General features: G+C 43.0%; 1 protein-coding gene across 1 annotated transcript in view; it reads right to left on the bottom strand.

Annotated features, from left to right (window-relative positions):
* Window positions 1–19,408, bottom strand: part of Col4a4 (collagen, type IV, alpha 4) — a 118,872-nt gene that overhangs the window by 11,832 nt on the left and 87,632 nt on the right. The window contains exons 36-44 of the mRNA XM_013519818.1: window positions 17,073–17,180; window positions 16,354–16,461; window positions 10,828–10,899; window positions 9,435–9,563; window positions 9,233–9,346; window positions 8,034–8,189; window positions 5,521–5,628; window positions 4,406–4,414; window positions 1,506–1,631 (exon numbers count right to left, since the gene is read on the bottom strand). Coding sequence (XP_013375272.1) covers window positions 1,506–1,631; window positions 4,406–4,414; window positions 5,521–5,628; window positions 8,034–8,189; window positions 9,233–9,346; window positions 9,435–9,563; window positions 10,828–10,899; window positions 16,354–16,461; window positions 17,073–17,180 — 930 coding nt within the window. The remainder of the gene's footprint in view (window positions 1–1,505; window positions 1,632–4,405; window positions 4,415–5,520; window positions 5,629–8,033; window positions 8,190–9,232; window positions 9,347–9,434; window positions 9,564–10,827; window positions 10,900–16,353; window positions 16,462–17,072; window positions 17,181–19,408) is intronic.

Here is a 19,408-nt window from a genome sequence, read left to right as displayed (position 1 = left end):
TATCTGTCATCTATCTATCTATCTATCTATCTATCTACCATCTATCATCTATCCATTTATTGTGGTACTAAGGATTTACTCAGGGCTGTCACCCTGAGCTAAAACTCTATTTATTTATTTATTTATTTATTTATTTATGTATGTTCATGACAGGGTCTTATGAAGTGGTTTGGCTTCCCAAGCTAGGCTCAAACTTCTGATCTTCCTGCCTCAGCCACCCAGAGCGCTAGCATTAAAAGTATGTGATATCACGCTGGACTACATCTTGGATGGATTTATTTATTTATTTATTTTTATCTTTTTGAGGCAGGGTCTCACTATGCAGTGCAGGATAGCCTTGAACTCACTTTGTAGCCCAGGCTGGCCTCAGACTCCCAGCGATTCTCCTGTCTCAGCCTCCCAAGTGCTGGGATCACAGACATGCGCCACCACATGCAGCTACATCTTTGTTTTAAAATGAGTTTGAGTGACCAGTTACACCTACCGACAGAGAACTTTATGCACGCAATGAGTGCTAAAGAAAGAGAATTTAAGCAATCACTGACCCAAGTCTCAAAGCTCATGGGCTGTTAAAGGAAGTCGCTACAACAGACACCCAATTAACTTTGCGCACAAACACAGATGCAATACAGCAAATACCAACAAGCCACAGGGTAATTTGAGGAAGCCTCCAGAGCTGTCTTGGCTTCTACCCAAGAACACCGAGACTCCAGCTGAGGGAACATCTCTTGGTTACTTAGCTTCTTGAGTCTGGGGAGCTATGAGAAAAATAGGTGCAGTGCTACAAAATTCACTTCTGCTTCCCATTATTTGGTCCTAAACCAAAAGAACTCAAATTATAGCAAAACAGTGGGAAAAATGGAAGAGGAAACAGCCTTGTGTCTCCTCTTCCAGGAAGTTGCAGGGTTTCTAGACTCATAGTCACCGCCAACCAGTCTGAAGACACCAGTGCTTCCGGGATCCCCAGGCGCAGATTTCCTAATTTTTTGTAAATTACCCAGTGTGGGAGGGTATGTGAAAAGAAAATAAATCACTTAGAGAATATTTTTTAAAAGAAGTTTGATATAAATAATAATGATCCTGCCACTTTGACACTGATTGGACAATACTTGGATTGATTAAATGAATAATACCAAAATTGGGAGGAAAATTCCTTTGTCATAACCCTGTCTAAGTGATTCCTCCCCTGTCCCTGTCCATAGCCACTGTTTCTGCTGCACTGAATCCTAATTCAGTAGTTTTTAACTCAAACAAGTCAACAGCTCTCCAAGTCTATTAACAGGGCATCTACTCTTGTGCTAAGAGGTTTCATAAGCCCACGCCCACAAGCTGGCCAAATCTAAAAGACGCATGAAGATGTTCAACACAGCAACAGATGGGATCTGCAGATCTAGTTAGTATATGCTTAAACATTTGGATCTCTCTTTTTTTAAAGGTAAAATAAGAAGGAAATCCTCATATGTTTCAGCAACATATGCAAATAATGAACAGAGTAAGGTTTATACCTGGTCCTGGGGGGCCTTGCTCTCCTGGGGGCCCCATGGCTCCTTCTGGTCCTCGTGGGCCTGGCACCCCAGGAAGCCCTGGGATTCGGGGACAGGCATCCACATCAGCAGGTGGCCCAGGTTCACCTGAAATTGGAATGGGCGCATATGTGATAGATTCATACGCTCCTTCTGCACCCTCCGGCTAAGGACACGCTTGTGACTCTACACTGACATGTTAAGAAGAGTGTTCAACAACATGGTGTGAATTCCTGGGATGAAAGAACCTGTCTTACTCAGTGTGGGGGGTACAGGAACAACTTCAAGAAAGCATCTGTTCAATAAAGAAATGATTGCCTGCAGGAATAAGTGAATGAAGTGTTAGCAGTGTGAAGTAGTGTCAGTTGGCTGAAGCAGTAATCATTTGATGACCTTCCCAGGATTTCTAATCTTTGGGCCACTTCTTTGCTGGGATGCTAGCCACAAACGCCACTAAAAGGGGAGCTGGTGGGTTCCTAAATCTCACTGTGCCATCCCTAATTCTTTACTCTACATAGCAGTTGAGTAGGTTTCCCTAGCGTCTGTTACTCAAATAGAATTTCCATAGGTGCTGACGCAATGGCTTTTAGCCTTGACTGAGCATTGGGATGATTCAGGGAAGTTGCAGCAATAGCCTGATGCATGTGGCCCTCCTGCAGAAGTACTGCTTTACTGAGTGACAGGGTGTGGCTTTGGCAGTGCCCTCAACTTTGTCTGCACGGTAAACTCAGGTGGGGAGCCTTTCCAAAGTACTGCCGCTGTGACCCCTACAGACACTACCGAGGCATTTCTGGGGTGGGGCCCAGTCCTCTGTACGCCTTCAAACTCCTCACAGGACTCACATGTCATTCAGGACTGAGAAGCACATTCCAAGGCGCAGTTCTAACTTCAACATTTCAGAGTCTAGCTAATTCCTTAGAAACCAGAGTTCCTAAGTGCACAGGTCTGAGATGGGACCTGAATTTTGCATTTCTAATATTTCAGGTAGATGCTGTTCTCACCTCTAGAACTATCTCGCTAAGGGTCTGATATTTTTAAAATCTTGGTTACATTTCACCTTTAAGACACTTTTATTTTTCTAAAACTTCATTCAGTTACCCTGGAAGCATCCCACACGTGATAGGAAATAACACCAAGCAATAATGAAAACAGCTAACATTTACTGAATACTTGCTCATGTACCAGACCCTCTGCCAAGTTCTGTCCTACAAGACCTTCTCAAAAAGACAATGTGTGTGTGTGTGTGTGTGTGTGTGTGTGTGTGTGTGTGCTGTTATTAGACAATTACAGATAAGAAAACAAGTAAATGGGGCACACACCCAAACACATAGCAGAATCCAGGTTAAAGTTCAGAATGCTGTGGCTCCAAAGCCATGCTCTTAATCACCAAATTATACATCCTCAATTATTCTCCACCTCTTTCCACTCCCCCTCCCCCTCCCCTCCTCCCTCCCTCTCCTCCTCCCTCCCTCCCCTCTTCCTTTTTACTTACTCTTTGCAGTGCTAGGGATTGAACCCAAGGCCTCACACATGCTATACAAATTACTTTCCCACTAAGCCACATCCCCAGCCTAAGAATCCCTCAAATGTATGTAATGAATTGTAAGAAATGAAACATGTCTTAAAATATACCCTTTGATTGGTTACGGTTCTTTTACAATTCACACAACTGTGGATGATAATTTTAACAACAGCCACGATAAAGCAGCAAGAAAATCCTAGAAAAATACGGCCATCACCACAAAAGTTTGGTCTGCAGAATTCTCCATGTGCCTGTACAAAATGGACTTGAACATCCTAAACTGTTCGAAACTGAACTCTTAAAACATAGGGTGTGAAACCACAACCAGCGCAGGGACACGTATAGCTTCATCATATGTCTAGTTCAATGTCCAGCTTGGCTAGTCCACTACACATAACCTGAGAGGGATGCATGAGAACATTTCCTACCTTCCCCAATAGCATGGGGCTTTTCCAGCGCCGGCAGAGTGGGGAGGGGACACATATGGCTGGTATTTAGGACTTAGAATTTTGATGTTATCTTCAAATGCATTTCTACATGCAATCATAGATAAGATTGAAATGAAAGCATTAAATACACAGCTTTACTTTTTAAATATAAACATTTAAAATAGCAGAGTTAAAAAATGAGAGTTTTGTTGTTTTTATTTTTTGCTTTACTTTTTACTAATCCAGAACTGAAAAATAGAGCGTGAGGTTTTCTTCTAAAGATCCTAAAAATAATATATGGCATTTGTACTCAGGTCAGTTTTGATTAGGATTAATAATAGGTGCCTGGAAAGAATAAATGCGAGCATTCACAATTTTTCTTTTTCCTTTTTGCAAAACACTTTTCATTTTCTTTTAAAATACCAGATACAAAATAATATGCTGCTTTTGCATCATAGAGTATTAAGCAAACATTTTCCTTTTAACACACGAAGAAATCTCCTTGAAAATGGATATAAGAGTGTAACAGGAAAGGCTTGTCATAGCTCCTTACTGGGTGGTAAGGGGTCACTCTTTAGCTGTGATATTACTTATTTTAGGGATGGTCTGCGTGTTTTATTGTAGAATTCACTAAAGGGACTTATATCAGCATGTGCTATAATTTGACGGAGAAAGCGCTCATACATGGTACCTGAATTGAAATGACATACACTGAGCACACCAGCTTGACAACCTATCATGAGGGTAGCATTAGGACATGCTAATGTGAGGTTACTCTCTCTGTAATGAGGACACAAAGGCATTAAGATCTATCATAATTACAGCACCCCATCTATGCAAATGGAACGGTTTAACTTGCAAATCCAATGAAAAGTGGAAGCCCTGGGAAAGCAGACCAATGCAGAAACCATGACTTTCAGAATGGTACTTACCTCTGGGCCCTGGAGCCAGCCAACGCCAAAACAACAAGACCACGCGTCACATGGTGGAAAGAGATTTTAAAGTTGCGAGTTAGGAGAAAAAAATGAAATACACTGTTTGAGAACATAAATAGTAATTTGGGACCGCATCAGTGACAAGCAGAATGACAGCATCTTATTTACATAAAAACGTCTGCATCGGTGTGACTGACAGGGACAGCTAAGATTTAGTACTAATGGAGTTTTCTCTCTACAATGACTTGAAATGAAACTCTCTTGAGAAATATAAAATTCTAGTGGATTTCTCATGCCAAATTTGCCCAGAATTTATGTGTGTAGGAATTCTGCCCATTTAAAACCTTGCAAAAATTCTGTATTAATTTGCAAACGTTCTATAGGTTATGTGCAGAAAAATATAAAAAGAATCTAAGTGCAAACCCTCTGTCCTGTTGTATAATGATCATTCATAATATAGGACACTTTTTTTGTTCTCTAGAATGCCTATTTAAGGGAGTGCAAAATTTTCTGAATTATTACTGTATTACTGTGCTTGGTTTAGGATTTTTTTCTTTATTATGTTTGATTTAGGATCTTGAAAGATATTACTTCTGCAAACCTCAATGCACATACTTGTTTGCCTTTTCTACTCTCAATTCTTCTTTAGCTGACTTGTCTCTACAACAAAAAACCTTTGTTTATAGAGTAAAATTAAATAGCCTTTCACCTTCAAAGAAACTAATGTACTTTACAGAAAATAGCTAAATAGCAAATGTAGGAAAATCCACAAAAATTCAGGAGTAGGAAGTGAACATACAGTCTTAACAAACAATAACCATACCCAGTTTTGCCTCTCGTATGAAGGAACATGTGTTTCCCTTAGAAAGAGTATGTGTAACCTCATCATTTAATTTTTACACTTGTTCTGAAAATAAATATTAGTTTACTAAATATGAGACTTTATGGTACAGCCTGAAACAAGTATTCTCTTATATCAGAAAGGGTTTAATTCACAAGAATGTACTGATATTTCAGAATAATGAAGTATTTTCTGAAAGATAATGCAGTAAATGTTTAAATAAGTGTCATGTCTGGGTTGCTTTGAAGAAGGCCATGCATTAGAAGCTTACCTGGGGGACCAGTGGGCCCTTTCCTGCCTGGAGGTCCAGGTAAACCCTTCTCTCCAGGTGCCCCAGGAAGGCCAGGTGGTCCTGGAGGCCCTGGAAATCCCATTGGTCCTAAAAGAGACATAAAACCATCAGAATGAAACCATACACAGACAGTGCAAGTTTGTAGAGCTCCAGACCATGAAAAAGCAGGGCCCAGTCAGCATTCGGGTTGAGATGAGCCTCACTTCTGTGAGAAGGACCACCCCTGCCTGCAAGAAACACAAGAATCAGCCAAAGAGATGAAGGAGAAATGTGTCCATGACCAGGATGAAACTAAACCAGATCGAAATTCCCTGGAACCCAGAACTTTCTCTGAAGAGAAGGGGCTGCAGTTCAGGGGAAAATAAGGAAAAAGGTTTGATTCAGGGAAACAAGGTGCTTCCCCTGCCCCGGTTCCTATCTTCTCTTCCTATCATAGATCCAGACTACCAGCAGCGCGGGTATTTGTCTGTGTCATTCCTTCTTTTCTTCTCTATCCATCCATCAAGTCCCCTCATGCTCTAGAGTCCGGACCTTCCTGGGGAAGCACTCCCTGGCATCCCAGCCTAAGGCCAGCGGCTCTGTCCGGACCCCTCCTTCAGAGCACTGAGCTCCATTTTCGGTGACCTTTCCCTTTGCCTGAATGTCGGTCTGCCTTTGTGGGACTCAGCCCCGAAGCGGAGTAGGGACCCTGGCCACCCTTGCTCACCGCTACATTCCCGTGGTCGCCTAAGACAGGTGGTGAAATGGAAGGAACGTTTCCCACTGTGTACTTCCCCTGCTTACGGTTCAGCCGTGTCTGGCCCTGACCCCCCAGGAACAAAAGTGAGGAAGCTTGATTAGCGATGCCCTGCTGCTTCTAACTCCCTGTAGGCCCTTGGGTAAGTCACTATTATAAAGTTATGACTTGCCCTTACCCCAGTCAAGGTGGAGATTCATTCCATACAGTAACAACCAGGGAAGAAGAAAGAGGTCTGCCAATCCCTTCCTCCTTCCTCTCGACAACTAGAGACTTAGTACGTCTGTCCAGTTCTCAGGTTCAATAACTGGAAGCTCATGTATCAGCAGATACAAGCCACACTGTCTAAAGTCGGCGTCACTGTTAATCCAGATGAAGAAGACTGCTGTGTGGTATTGTACAGATACGCACAAGCGCCCAATTCCACGGCTGTCATTTGCATAATAGTCATGGGAGCCTCTGTCTTTTCTGCCCTAAACTGCTGCCATAGCTCACAAGTCAGAACTCAGGCAGGGGACTACTCATGGGGAACCTTTGCAAACGTTAACAGTCACTTCTTTGATATGCAGCTTCCGTGTTTATGAAATAAGGAAGTTAAAGAGAATAATCAGTATTGGCCCCTTTTCAACAAAAACATTCCGTGAGCCAAATAATTCTCTGCAATTCCGACACAGAAGTTACTAACCACATAAGGTTATGGAGCATTTGAAATGTGGCCAGTCCAAACAGGGTTGTAATGTACTGTACAATACATACTGGGTTCCGGAGACGAGAGGAGCAGCAGACGGGGGAGAGGGACCAGGTGTGCACAATAACCTGTAGTATCTCACTGATAATTTTATGCTGATTACATGTTAAAATAATATTTGAATATGTTAACTAAAATAAAGTATGCAGTTAACTTCACCTGTTTACTTTTAAAAATGTGGCGAGTACAGGGTTGAATTTTGCATGTGACTTATAGAAGAGGTGATCAAAATATAAAGTGAATATTAAAAAGAAATTTTAATGTATGACAGTAAATGGCATGATGCTACTAATTCTCCTCAAAATACTCCTCGTCATGTGGAACACACTTTTCCCATCATTCTTGCCACTTTCTGAAGCACTTCTGGAAGTCCTCTCTCGTGTCTCTAGTTGTGCTGTCGTGGCTGTCTCAATGTCCTGAATGGATTCAAACAGTTTACAGCAATTTCCATCAAATAAACACCTGACAGGGTGTCCTGCTCCATCTGGTTCACAAGATCTGGCACCATGCAATCTCTGGCTTTCCCCCAAAGTCAAAATGACCACCAAGGTAAATCAACATTTTGAGTCAGTTCAGGACAGCAAAGCGGCCATGACTGAGCAACTAAAGACACTCATGAAAGAGGACTTCCGGAACCGCTCTTCAGAAAGTGTCAGAAATGATGGGATGTGTGTTTGAAATGTGGAGGATTAATGGTAATGTACATTTTACTGCAACAAATTTTAAAAGTTGAAGCACTCACCGCACTCACCTTAGATCACACCTCGTGTTTCTGTGGCCAACCCTCGCCCAGGGATTATCCAGAGTATTATTAGGGGCCAAAGAGAACTTGTGTTTCTTACTTTTATTTGTGTAATTTGCACCCAGACTTGAAGGGTCTCTGGGGAGATGTAGTGACTGTTTCCATAAGAAATAGGGATGACATCATGGAAAGACATTACCCCAGACCCTCGGGGTGAAATAAGGAAAGTCTTCACATATTAATTAAAGAACAACCTGCATTCATACCTTTTTGACCGTCTTTTCCATCACATCCTGGAACACCCTGGCATCCAGGAGGGCCTGGAGGGCCTGGGGGGCCTGGTGGCCCTGGCAGACCACAGTCACCTGGCTCCCCTTTCAGAAGGTCAACACTCCCACGGGGTCCTGGAGGCCCAGGTGCTCCTAATCACAGGGATGAGGCAAAAATACTCTTTCATTCAGAGACAAACGTATATATTGGCTGCCTGAGCCTTTTTTAAGAACAGTCATTTAGTGACTTGCAAGCAAGAGATACAGGGAATTGGAGAATAAAAAAGCCCATAGTCTAGAAGTGAAATGAGAGTATGTCCCACGGAGCCCAGGCTGAGAAATGGTGTATAATGTGTTAGCACTATTAGACAAAATGAACCTAAGCAAAACCTTCCTTTATACCCATTCTTTCTGATAGTGTCATTTTATGGTTTTGTGTTCATTATCCTCTCGCTGCTTTAAAAGGATGATGAAGGGATGGCTGAAGGGATGAATAGATGGGATATTTGAAAAATTATGTCACCAGCCAATGGGAAAGGAATTTTCTCAATCCCACCTTTACTAAAGCCCAAAAGATTCCCAGGTGGTGGGTCTGTGTGTCAGCCAGGACAAATGTGCCGTCTGCACTCAGCCAGTCACGGCACTCAGCCATACTCTCCTCTTGATTCTGAATCAGCTCTAGTCTGCTCCAACTTTGTTAGCTTATACTAGCTTCCAGAATCTTGCCCTGCCAGAGCTCGTCCCTATGAAACAGTGAGAGGAAAAAACAAACAGCACTCTTAGCGGCCCTGTTTCTAGGCATATGTGAGGCCGGCCTCCTGTCACTGTGGGCCAGTAGAAAGATGCTGGAAACCAACAAGGGGTGTGAGTCCCTCTTATCAAGCACTTCCAAAGCATCTTGGGCAGCATCAAGGTGCTGATGGGAAATGCTTTCTCCAGATCAGATTTTGTGGCCCAGCATGGATGGTCTGAGAATTGACATGCAAGAGGAAAGGGGCCTTCTTCTGGGCCTGGATGTGGTTCTGAGAGCCCACCGCCACCCACACTCTCACCCACCCGGGTCTTACTTGTCTCAGCCAAACTGATGGGGCTGCTTGGGCCCTTCTGCTCTGCCATTCTGTGGTCCTAGAACCTTACCGAACTGACAGCATCTACCAAAGGTAGCACTGCCATCCTTTGCCAGGATGCTCTCATACCTCTTGGGCCATCAGGTCCAGGAGGTCCCTGATCTCCAGGCGGACCAGGGTCAGGAATGTCACCCTTAGGAGCTCTTCCTGGCGCACCTGCAGGACCTGGGGGTCCTGGTCTCCCTGCACAAGCACAGGTTCACACATTAGCCACATTACACTTGGAAGGTTTCGAATTAGTTATTGAGAAACAAAACTTGTTGCTTCTTACCTGGGGGGCCTGGGAAGCCTTTCTCTCCAAAGAGGCCTGGAGGAGAAATTCCTGGTCTCCCAGGGTCTCCTATCTCCCCTTTGAGACCAGGTATTCCCACTGGGCCTGGGGGGCCCATTTCATGCAAACCTTAATGGGAAAAATAACATCAGTACTACACCTTCTTTCACCCTGTTTTTGCCCTGTTATCCTGCTTGAAAAGGAGCCACATCCCAACAGGAAAGTGTCTGGCTCTGCAGAGACAACCTCGGCCAGAAACCGGGGTCCGAATGGCTGCCTACTATTCCCGGCCTACCATTTCTCTTACAACCCATCCATGGGTTGTAACTAGGGGTTTAATTTTTCTTATGATAACTTCCCAGATTTAAAAATACAATAGCTTGGTCATAATACCAACCCTATGAACTTTACAATGGATAAAGCAAAAACAAATGATATAGAATAATGAATAGCTCCAAATAAGCTGCTTTATAATTTGAGTGGAAAGTGACATTTAATGAGAACTACTACAGTGTGATTTCCCATTAGGAAGGAAAACAAATCACTGGCTTCTCAGAAGAGGTAAACATTTAATCAGGCTGCTTGGAAGAGCCACTAAGTAATTCCAACATGAACTAAGTTATTTTTTGATTGTCCAAACTGTACAAAGATTTCATCTCTCTCCACCATAGATTCATAGCTCACTGCACGATTCTACCTCTCAATCATCTTAATGTGCATGTTGGTCTCCAGGTACTTTGTCTGGTTTTGTTATTTTTTTTCTGAGAAAAATCACACAATAAATGTGTGTCATATCAATAGAAAAAGCTAAACTATGGTTGCTGAATATTAGCCTATCTGTGGTAACAAAAACAACAGCAAATATTTCAGACAATTTGTCTTAGCAGTGGCAGTAAAGGGATACTTAAAGTACTAATTAGATACATGTGGTAAGGGGCCAGGGATATAGCTCAGCAACACAAGCCCCTGCCTGGTAAGTGCAAGGTCCTGAGTTCGATTCCCCATACCAAAATAAAGAAGATACACGTGGTTGTACAAGCGTTTGCCATACTTAAAATAAAATTTTTAAAACCCAGACTATTCATTTGTTTCGTAACATTTTGAAAGTTGGGCCCATTTAAGCAAATATTCAGAGTATTTTTAGTAAACATTGGTGAGTAATACCAACAACAGGTCCTGTAAACCAACTGCTCCTCCTTAAGGTTTTCCTGAACATCCTTCATACAAGTCATCATCAGCATTAGAAGTAGCTCTAATACTGTGTCTCCAGTCTAAGCTACCTTTCCAGTTCCACACCCCAGCTCATGAAGGGAAGGGTCCCAGGGGAAGACCCTGTTTTGTATCACGGTCCACTGACCCAAGCTTGGTCCCCTGGGAATGGTTTTCATCTTACCTGAGGCACCTTTGGCTCCTTTCTCACCCTTCAAACCATGCAAGCCATTCAGGCCAGGTAACCCAGCAGGACCTGAAATACACCACAGGTCTTTGTCCCAAGGGCAAGACCAGCTGCCGATACCCACTCTGCTCATACTTATGGGCACCCCCCAGTGGAGGGCACACTGCAGGGGAAGGCTGGGGGTCTTTACCAAGGTGTGAATCAGGCAAATATTATTCATTTGGTGGAGACTTTTTTACCAAACAGCTAAATACATAGTTTCTTTGGTTTAAAGTACCCCTGTTGGGTTATAACCATATCATGACCAGATACAGTCTAGAACTACTGAATCTTGGAATAAGAAGTGACCTTTGATTTGATGACAGCCGATCATTCTGGACAAGGGAAGAGATTGTCTTCTACCTCCTAGCCTTGTAGGTCTTCCCCCTCCATCTGGGTCTACAGGTCCTTGTTCCTTCAGGATTTAGTCATGTTAATGTATTGTGAAACCAGGACACCTGACTCTGGCACGCTGCCTGCTGTGTCCTTCCTCGTGGATTTCAAGCACTGGACTGCTCTGGAACAATAGGTCTGCAGGTCACGTCTAGCTGTTGTGATTTCCCTGCAATAGCTCCTTCAGAACCATTCTTATGCCTTTTTACAGCAACCAAATGTATTTTGGAATACTCACTGAAGACCCCAGGCTCTGCAATCAGACACTGTCCTACTGACACCTGTGCCTTCTCTGAGAGCCTTCTGCCGGGCATCTCTACCAGTCTGGCTTCCCTGAAGTTGTCACTGAGCACTTCCGGTGGGAAATTTTCCCAAAGCTTTCCATCCGTACTTGAGTTGTGTTTAACTTTCCCAAGTGGGCATGCTTTCAAATGAGAGTTTCCTAGTTGTGCAGCATAGAGTTGGGGGAGGGAGGGAAGGAGGGAGGGGGACAAGGGAAAGAAGACACTGAAAGGGGATGGAGAATGCTTCAGAGCATCTCCTGAGCGCTGGGCACAGCCGGGTGCCCTGCCGCATGTCCTGTCCCACTGAGTGACTCAGGGAAAGGAACATGGCCTCAGCACTACCGATCAACTTCCTATTTCTTTGGTGGATCTTCCATCCAGGTGCTCTTCTTTCTCACCCAGGACTCAGAGCTCCGCCCCACACAATCAGCCTTTTACTAGTTTAGGGTCAAATCTCTCAGGTTTAGGACAGGAGTATCTTCAGCTTATGTGACTGACCCCCAAGGATGCGCCCCTCATCTCTGCCTGTGATACCTACCTCGGTCCCCTTGTCAACTCTGCCTGTGCCACTGTGTGACCCCTCTCTGGTCAGCTGTCTTCCCAATGTCAGGGTGAATCACAGTGCAAGATCAGCTCCTATCTCTCTAACCCCACATTTCGCATCTTCTGTGCTTGGTAGTAGGTGTTCAATAAACGCTTTGTTGAATGAGCAAGTGAATGAGAAAATGTGCAAAGCCAAGGGTGAGGGAGTTGAACAGGTGGAGAAAAATCTATGCTTGAAAAGTGGGCTACAGTTTCCACTCACGTGCCATGCCTTTGGTAGGTCTATAGACATATGATTTAGAGAATTTAGAAGAATCCATTTCGATCGAAATAATTTCAGTGCTGATTATTATCTGTGCATGAAAGCAAGTACTAAGGCAGGGCACGGTTCATTCTATCCGATTTATCGTCAGCACTTCAAATAGACAGTTGCGGTTCTCTGTGACAGCCCAACTTTAGATGGATTCAAATGAGCCATATTCTCTTGCACTGGAAAAAAAGTGGGAATGTATATTTATTTTCCCTAAATCTCTGATGTCCTAATCACTTTTAACAGCTCTGACTCAGTTTGTTTTCCAATCTGCTTTCCTATTTTATAAGCCAATACTTCACATTTGTACGAAAAGAACACAAGGGCCCTCTTCATCTGCCAAATCTGGATATTTATTGCAATCCATCTGAAATGATCATAAATTTTTTGAGGCCACTTTGCTATTTCCATTTGTTTTGATCTCCAGCTTTCGCCACGAGGATTGATGGCTTGAGAGACTTGGCTAGGGGTACAGTGTCCCAGCCTCTGCCAACCCCCACTGTCACATCAACACTCCCAGGCCTTGGGCTGTCACAGCCCAGCCCCTGGCCATTGCTGAACCCACCCTGCCTTTACTGACCCAAGGTGATCTTTCTAAGTGGAATGCAGCTACATCTAGATAGGTTTTTAAGGGTAATTTTTGTCTTTTTGCTGAAAGCTTTTTACCAATCCCATCTCTAAATCAGGAAGTTGTTCATGCATGAAATATATACACTGCAGATGAGAGGCAATTAGGTTAACAAAGCACATTCCTGGGTAATGAGGAATTTTTATTCACCTCTCTGATGTCCTTCTGTTTAACAACCATCCCCTAACAACCGGGCTGCCTCACAGCCCGGGGCTCTTCCTCTGTCCAGGGGGGCTCCTCTCCCTTCCAGCACACCTGTGCCTCTACCTGGGCGAGGCAGCCCCCTCTGTGTGACTAAATTCACACTCAGCTTGTATTTTTGTTCTAGAGCCTGAAATTCTATACCCCAGGAGCCTTACTCAGGTTTATACTTATAACAGGGTGCTCACTGCAGTCCCGTTTGCGTGGGACTCCCTAGCTTTAACACTGGCTGTTGTACAGGGTGAGTTATTTCTTCTGGTCCAAGAAAGACGGAACAGCTGGCCACCTAACTTTAAAGCAGGTGGGGAAGAGAAACTTTCATGACTATAGATAATAGTTGAAAAAGCTTGAAGCCTCTTACCAAAAAAAAAAAAAAGTCTTGAAATAAGATTCAGAGTTTTTGGTTTTTGTAATCCAGCCAATATACAAGTACCTATTAAGGGCACAGAATATGGTTTCCTAATGCAAACAGCTTCAGTGCCCCGAAAGTATCTCATGACAGGCACGGATGGGACAATAGGAAGTGAGAGAGAAGTAATCTTGATAGGGCAGAATAAAAAACTGCCATCGGATGGGCGGAGAAAGTGCTGTGAGGGGTGGGGCAGGAGGGGAACAAGTTGGTTGTAAAAAGAGACAAGAACATTGCTAAAATGTCCATAGCTCTCAGGTGTATGGCATTTCTTCCTGATAGGAGACATTTCAAAGCGCTTTTCTAAAGGGAAATGGTTGACTTGCCACTAGGCAAAATACTCAGTCCACATTCTTTATGGTGTTGTCATGGTATAGATAATTTTCTTTAGGGTTCTGTATTTCCAAGCTTATATTCAGGCCCAACAAGGAACTGGCTGTTTTCCTGTCAAAGGGCCTATGTTCATAAAAAGTGTAAACCTAGGACTCGAGCTACTTTTAGCCTATGTTAAAGTTAACGTTTCTATCTGCTTGAACACAAGCTGGACACAAAATCCATATGGCCTTTTCTGACAGAGCAAAGGACTTTCAACTCTAAAGCCAGCAGATGGTTTGTTCAAACAAGATCATCAGTCCCCTTGACTTATTTAGAACATACTTCAAATGTTTAGTTTCTCAGTTCAAAGTGTTTCTGCCGGCGTGTGGTTTGTTTTTACATCAGCATGATATGCTGCACCAATGTATTTATATTGTAGATGCTTTCGTTCTCAGGAACGCACTTCCCTGTTCTGCTTTGTTTAGGCCGATCTGCGGCTGCGCTGTTTGCAGTGAAACAGTGTCACTACATGGTCACGAGGCACCACTGCAGACAGGGCTGCACAGAGTGTGAGGGCGTGAGCTGTTTTCTCTCCCTCATCTTCTCTTCTTCACGAACTCCCCGTTTCATTGCACAGAACTGCGATGTGCTCACAGATTATGAGTACTTCTGCTATGGATCAAAGTCATTAGCTATTCACTGTTTTTTTAATAATGCCATCGTGGAGTTATGTGATAAATGTAAAGTCATTCAAGGAAAAGAAGAACTGAAAACAGTAACAAGAGCTTTGTCATTTGGATCAAATTGAGTGCATTTTTTTATGGCAAAAAGACACTTGAAAATCTGGCTGTTTTACTAATCTGGGAGGGGGAGAAATATGTGGGAATGCAATAGGAGTGGTTAATAATAGAAAATGTTTGCTTTAAGTTGTTTCCTGACTTTTTACACACACACAAACACACACACACACACACACACACTGTCAATGAATACCTCATGAGGGCTGTAGGAATTGCCAGAGACAAGAAATGGCCACAATTACTAGGGAAACTTTAAAAAACAATGGAATGATCATTTTTGTTTGAAACCCTAAATTCATCACAAATGTCTAGACTTCACATTATTAAAAAGTCAATAAAGATAGAGAACTGCACCAAGCTATTTTGTCTTGTGTACTGCCTCTTCAAAACAAACGGCTTTTCTCTCCACAGTGTTATATCAAAGAATGTACACCACACCACAACATACGAAAAACTGCAATTATTTGAAAGCTAGCTCATGACTGAAGGAGGGGGGATGGGGGAAAAATACAATTTGGGTTGTTGAACAATAAAATGATTAACCTCAGAAATGGTTTCCAACTCTTTTGAGTTTCATTCTACCAACACTGCAGATCTGTGTAAATCTTAGAGCAGAAGGCAGATGGGAGAAAATAGAGAAATGAGACAAAGACAGCTTGGTTACAAGAGAAGGAAGCTTGAACTTTCAACTGTTGGCTACGGTGTGGACTTTTGATCTCATAGCTACTAACTTAATTGTATATTCTTCTGTCTGACCATTTATTTATTCATACTGCCGACCAAAATATTTATTGGGTGTCTACTGGGTACTAAGGTGTTCCTTTTGCTTTTCAAAAATCATATTCTATTTGGTAAGACAGTCCTCTAGGCAACAAAACTGATAGAATATGGGTGTTATGCTAGGGCAAAAACCACCCATGGAGAAAGTACTTTTTCTAAAATTCAAGAACATAGACTAGAGTTAAGTATCATGGATCGGGGGTGAGTGTGATAAACTTCTTAATAACAAGTATATCATATCATATCATGTTATCTTATATCCATACTTATAACCAAAGGCCAAAAATTCAACCAGGAAAAATGTGTCTTTATTTCACAAAGATAATGAATATTAAACACTCGTTCCTTCATACCACCTTATTCTTTTCTTTCTTCCATTGATCCTAATTGCTGAAGGCACATTTATTACACTATATTTTTAATGTCTGTCTGTTCTATTAGCCAGTGAGCTCCAATAAGGTAGAAGTCATGTCTATTTCCTTCAGCTTCTGCACGTAGCATCTGACACAGAATCTAGGATGTAATAGGAGCTTATCTACTTGTGGAGAAAATAAATGGATAGACCTGAATATCATGAAAACCAGCAGTCTAACATCTGCAGCATGAGATGGAAATGCTACCTTCCCTGGGAGGGGGCAGGTCACAGCAGCCCCTGCCTTGGGCCTGGGGGTGAGGAGGAGTAGGAAGATGTTTATTGATACATGAGACCAGGCATGGCCAAGAGCTGAGTCACTCATGGGGTCAGGAAATGGGCTACAAATTGGCTACTGCTTGGGCTAGATCTGTCTGCTTGGGCTAGATCCACAAGCCCTGGAACTTACCTTTTATTCCTGGAGGACCTGGCATCCCTGGGTCCCCTGGCAGGCCTCTAGGCCCAGGATGCCCCGTTTCTCCCGGATGGCCCTGCAGCCCAGGCATCCCCTGATCACCTGTGGACAGCAGGAAAGTTCTACAGATACCCAGTGATGCATGAGTAACAGTGCTGAAAAAGCCCTCTATGTTCTTAATAGATGGGTAACCGGGGACCTCATTTTACTGCAGTTTCTTCTTAAATTTCTTAACTCTAAGGAGAAAAGTACACTTCACTTCAGAAGGAAAAATACAGTCCTAAATGATTAAAGTTGCCAATTATGATGTTAAATTTTTTTTTCCTTTTTTCTGAATTGGCAGGAAAGGGGTCATTAAAACATTAGACTCTAAATGTGACATCTGCCTGTGGTCTAAAGCAAGAAGGGGTAGGGGATTTCAGCATCACAAAGGGAGAGTGAAGTAGAGGGCTTGAAAAGCACTTTTACTGTCAGACCACCTTTGTGACAGGAGCCATGTCAGCTCCTTTCAGGCATGGTCTTTACTCCCAGTAATTAGTGTAACCCTGTGGGATTGGACTAGCTTTACCCGTGAAAAAAAGGGAAGCTTATGTGATCTGCCCACAGACACAGGTCTGGAAATGGCAGAGCCCTGTCTCAACCTAGGCCTAACAGAAGATTGGCTTTGTGACACAGGAAGAGATTCGTGAGTGCTCCAGAAGTTTCCGAGGTACCTGAACAGCCTGGTGGCCCCAGGTAGCCAGGGGATCCTGGCCTTCCCGGTGGTCCTCTCAGCCCTGGAACTCCAGGCAAGCCCTGATCTCCAGGGGCTCCACAATGTCCTAAAGAAGCAAAAATAAAAATCTGAGTATTGCCGTTTGAGACAAGAAACCTGTGAGACAGCCAACTTCAGCTCTTGTTATTCTTTAAATCTGTTCCACTGAAAAGGAGGATAACATTAGAAAACTGGAAACAAAATGTCCATCATCTACCACTATAACACAATTTTCCTATGACACACGTGCAAAGAATAGTCACAATTTTATATTCCAAAAATTTAAATTAGTGTTGCATCCTAAGTAATACTCTAAGTTTATCTTAGTTTCCCCAGTTGTCATTTTCAAGTAACTGGTTAATAGCTTGCTGATTCAATTTTAATTAAATTACTTAATCTACTCCTCTCGTTGGTCATTCAAGTTATTTCTCTTCAGTATTATGCAAAATTGTATCTATATCTATACCTTGTTGTTGTTGTTGTTTAGTTTTTTGTTTGTTGAGACAGGGTCTTGCTATGTAGTTCAGGCTGGCCTTGAACTCATTATGTAGCCCAGGCTGCCCTCAAACTCATGGTGATGCTCCTGCCTCAGCCTCCTGAGTGCTGGGACTATAGGCATATCCCACAATGCTTGGCTGATTTTTACATATTTTTAATCGATATTTTTCACCTACTAAATTATTTCCCTAGAAAAAATTTCTAGGAGTAGAATTTTTAGGTAAATCATGTGATATTTTGGTTCTTTTAAATGCTGAAATATTTTAAAGTAAGTCACAGCCATTACAGAATTCCTAAATATTTTAGGAGGTGAGCCTGATAACTAAAAACATTTTCCTATGTAGCCAAAATAACACTGCAGCTAAAAAAAATTAATAACAATCCCTAATTAATAACAATCCCTAACTGCCATCTTATGCTTGTTCTAAACTTAAATCTCTCCCAGGGTCCCCACAATGCCTTTCATAGTTGGTCTGTCTACACCAAGTTGATGCCGGAGTCACACATCACACCTTGTGGCTATGTGTCTAAGATTTTTTTAAAAATCTGAAATAGTCCCTTTCTCACGAGAGTAGCATCCTGAACAGAATATAGCACAGCTCTACTCTAGCCTTCTAGAGGAGACCATTCAGCACTTTTTGTTTATTTTTGTGGTATGTGGGACTAAACCAAGGGCCTTTGGACTGTGCTACCCTTTTTAAATTTTGAGACAGGATCCTGCTAAGTTGTCAAATTGTCCGGGCTGGGCTGGAACTTGAGACCCTCAGCCTCGGCCTCCCAGAGTCTTAGGATTACAAGCTGGTGCCACCAAGCCCAGCTCCACACTTGGTCCCTGGCTTGGGCTGCCTGTGGGTTGGAGGAAGTAAGTCAGTAACCCACTCACACAGTCCCCTTGCATCACCCTCGAGGGCATCTCCGTGCCATAACTCCAAGTGTGTGCTCCTCCTGCGGACTGTCCATTCACTGACTTGGCTTCTTGCTAATTTAGTAAGGATAAACTGATACTTACAGGATGAAACAATAGTCTTTGCTGAAAATCAGTGGCTGCAAATAAAATATATGCCTCTGTATTTACAACCCCATGGAGGGTATAGTCATGGCTTACTAGAACCCATGCAACAAGCCTCGGTCCGCATCTATTCCTCGATCAAATCCAACATCTATTAGTCTCACTCTGTGCTACCTTATTTCTCCCCAGAAGCTTCCTGCAGTAGAAGTACAGCACAGTCATTACTGGCACCAAAGGAAATAACAAGCACTCGGAGGCTTATCTCCCAAATCTGTGGCTGCGCTAGCAGCAGGATTTCTCAGCTAGTCTATGCTGTCCTTCCTCTGTGGATTGAAGAGGGTTGGAGGAGAAGACTGGCCCCACCCAGTCACACACAATCCTGGGGCAACCCACACATCTACACTTCCTCATCAGCCTCCTTCCGGTTCAGCACAGCTTTTCCCAGCCCGTGGAAATAGCATACGTACATAAACTGTATGCTGCTGAGTAACATATAACTGAAAAAGGCTAAGCCGAAGCCATGGCATATAAGAATGGACACAATTTCAATGGGGATAACTGCAGGCCGGCTGTTAGGCCAAGGCCAATGTGCTGTAAAACTTAGCCTATGCGTGAAATAACTCACACTGACGGTTTTAAACTTAAAATACTACCTACCATTAGAGGCCCTCAGTTTGGACTACTTTAAGCTTGTAAAATTTTATATCTTCAGGGTTTACAACAAAAATATCAGCAAGTGTGGAAAAATCTCCTAATGTTTTGCTGAGTTCATCACCATGATGACTGCA

Source organism: Chinchilla lanigera, unplaced genomic scaffold, assembly GCF_000276665.1.
Source record: "Chinchilla lanigera isolate Chin_1 unplaced genomic scaffold, ChiLan1.0 scaffold00052, whole genome shotgun sequence".
In the NCBI taxonomy this organism is placed as follows: domain Eukaryota; kingdom Metazoa; phylum Chordata; class Mammalia; order Rodentia; family Chinchillidae; genus Chinchilla; species Chinchilla lanigera.
Note: the sequence above shows the minus strand (reverse complement) of the source record. Positions and strands in the feature narration are given on the sequence as shown.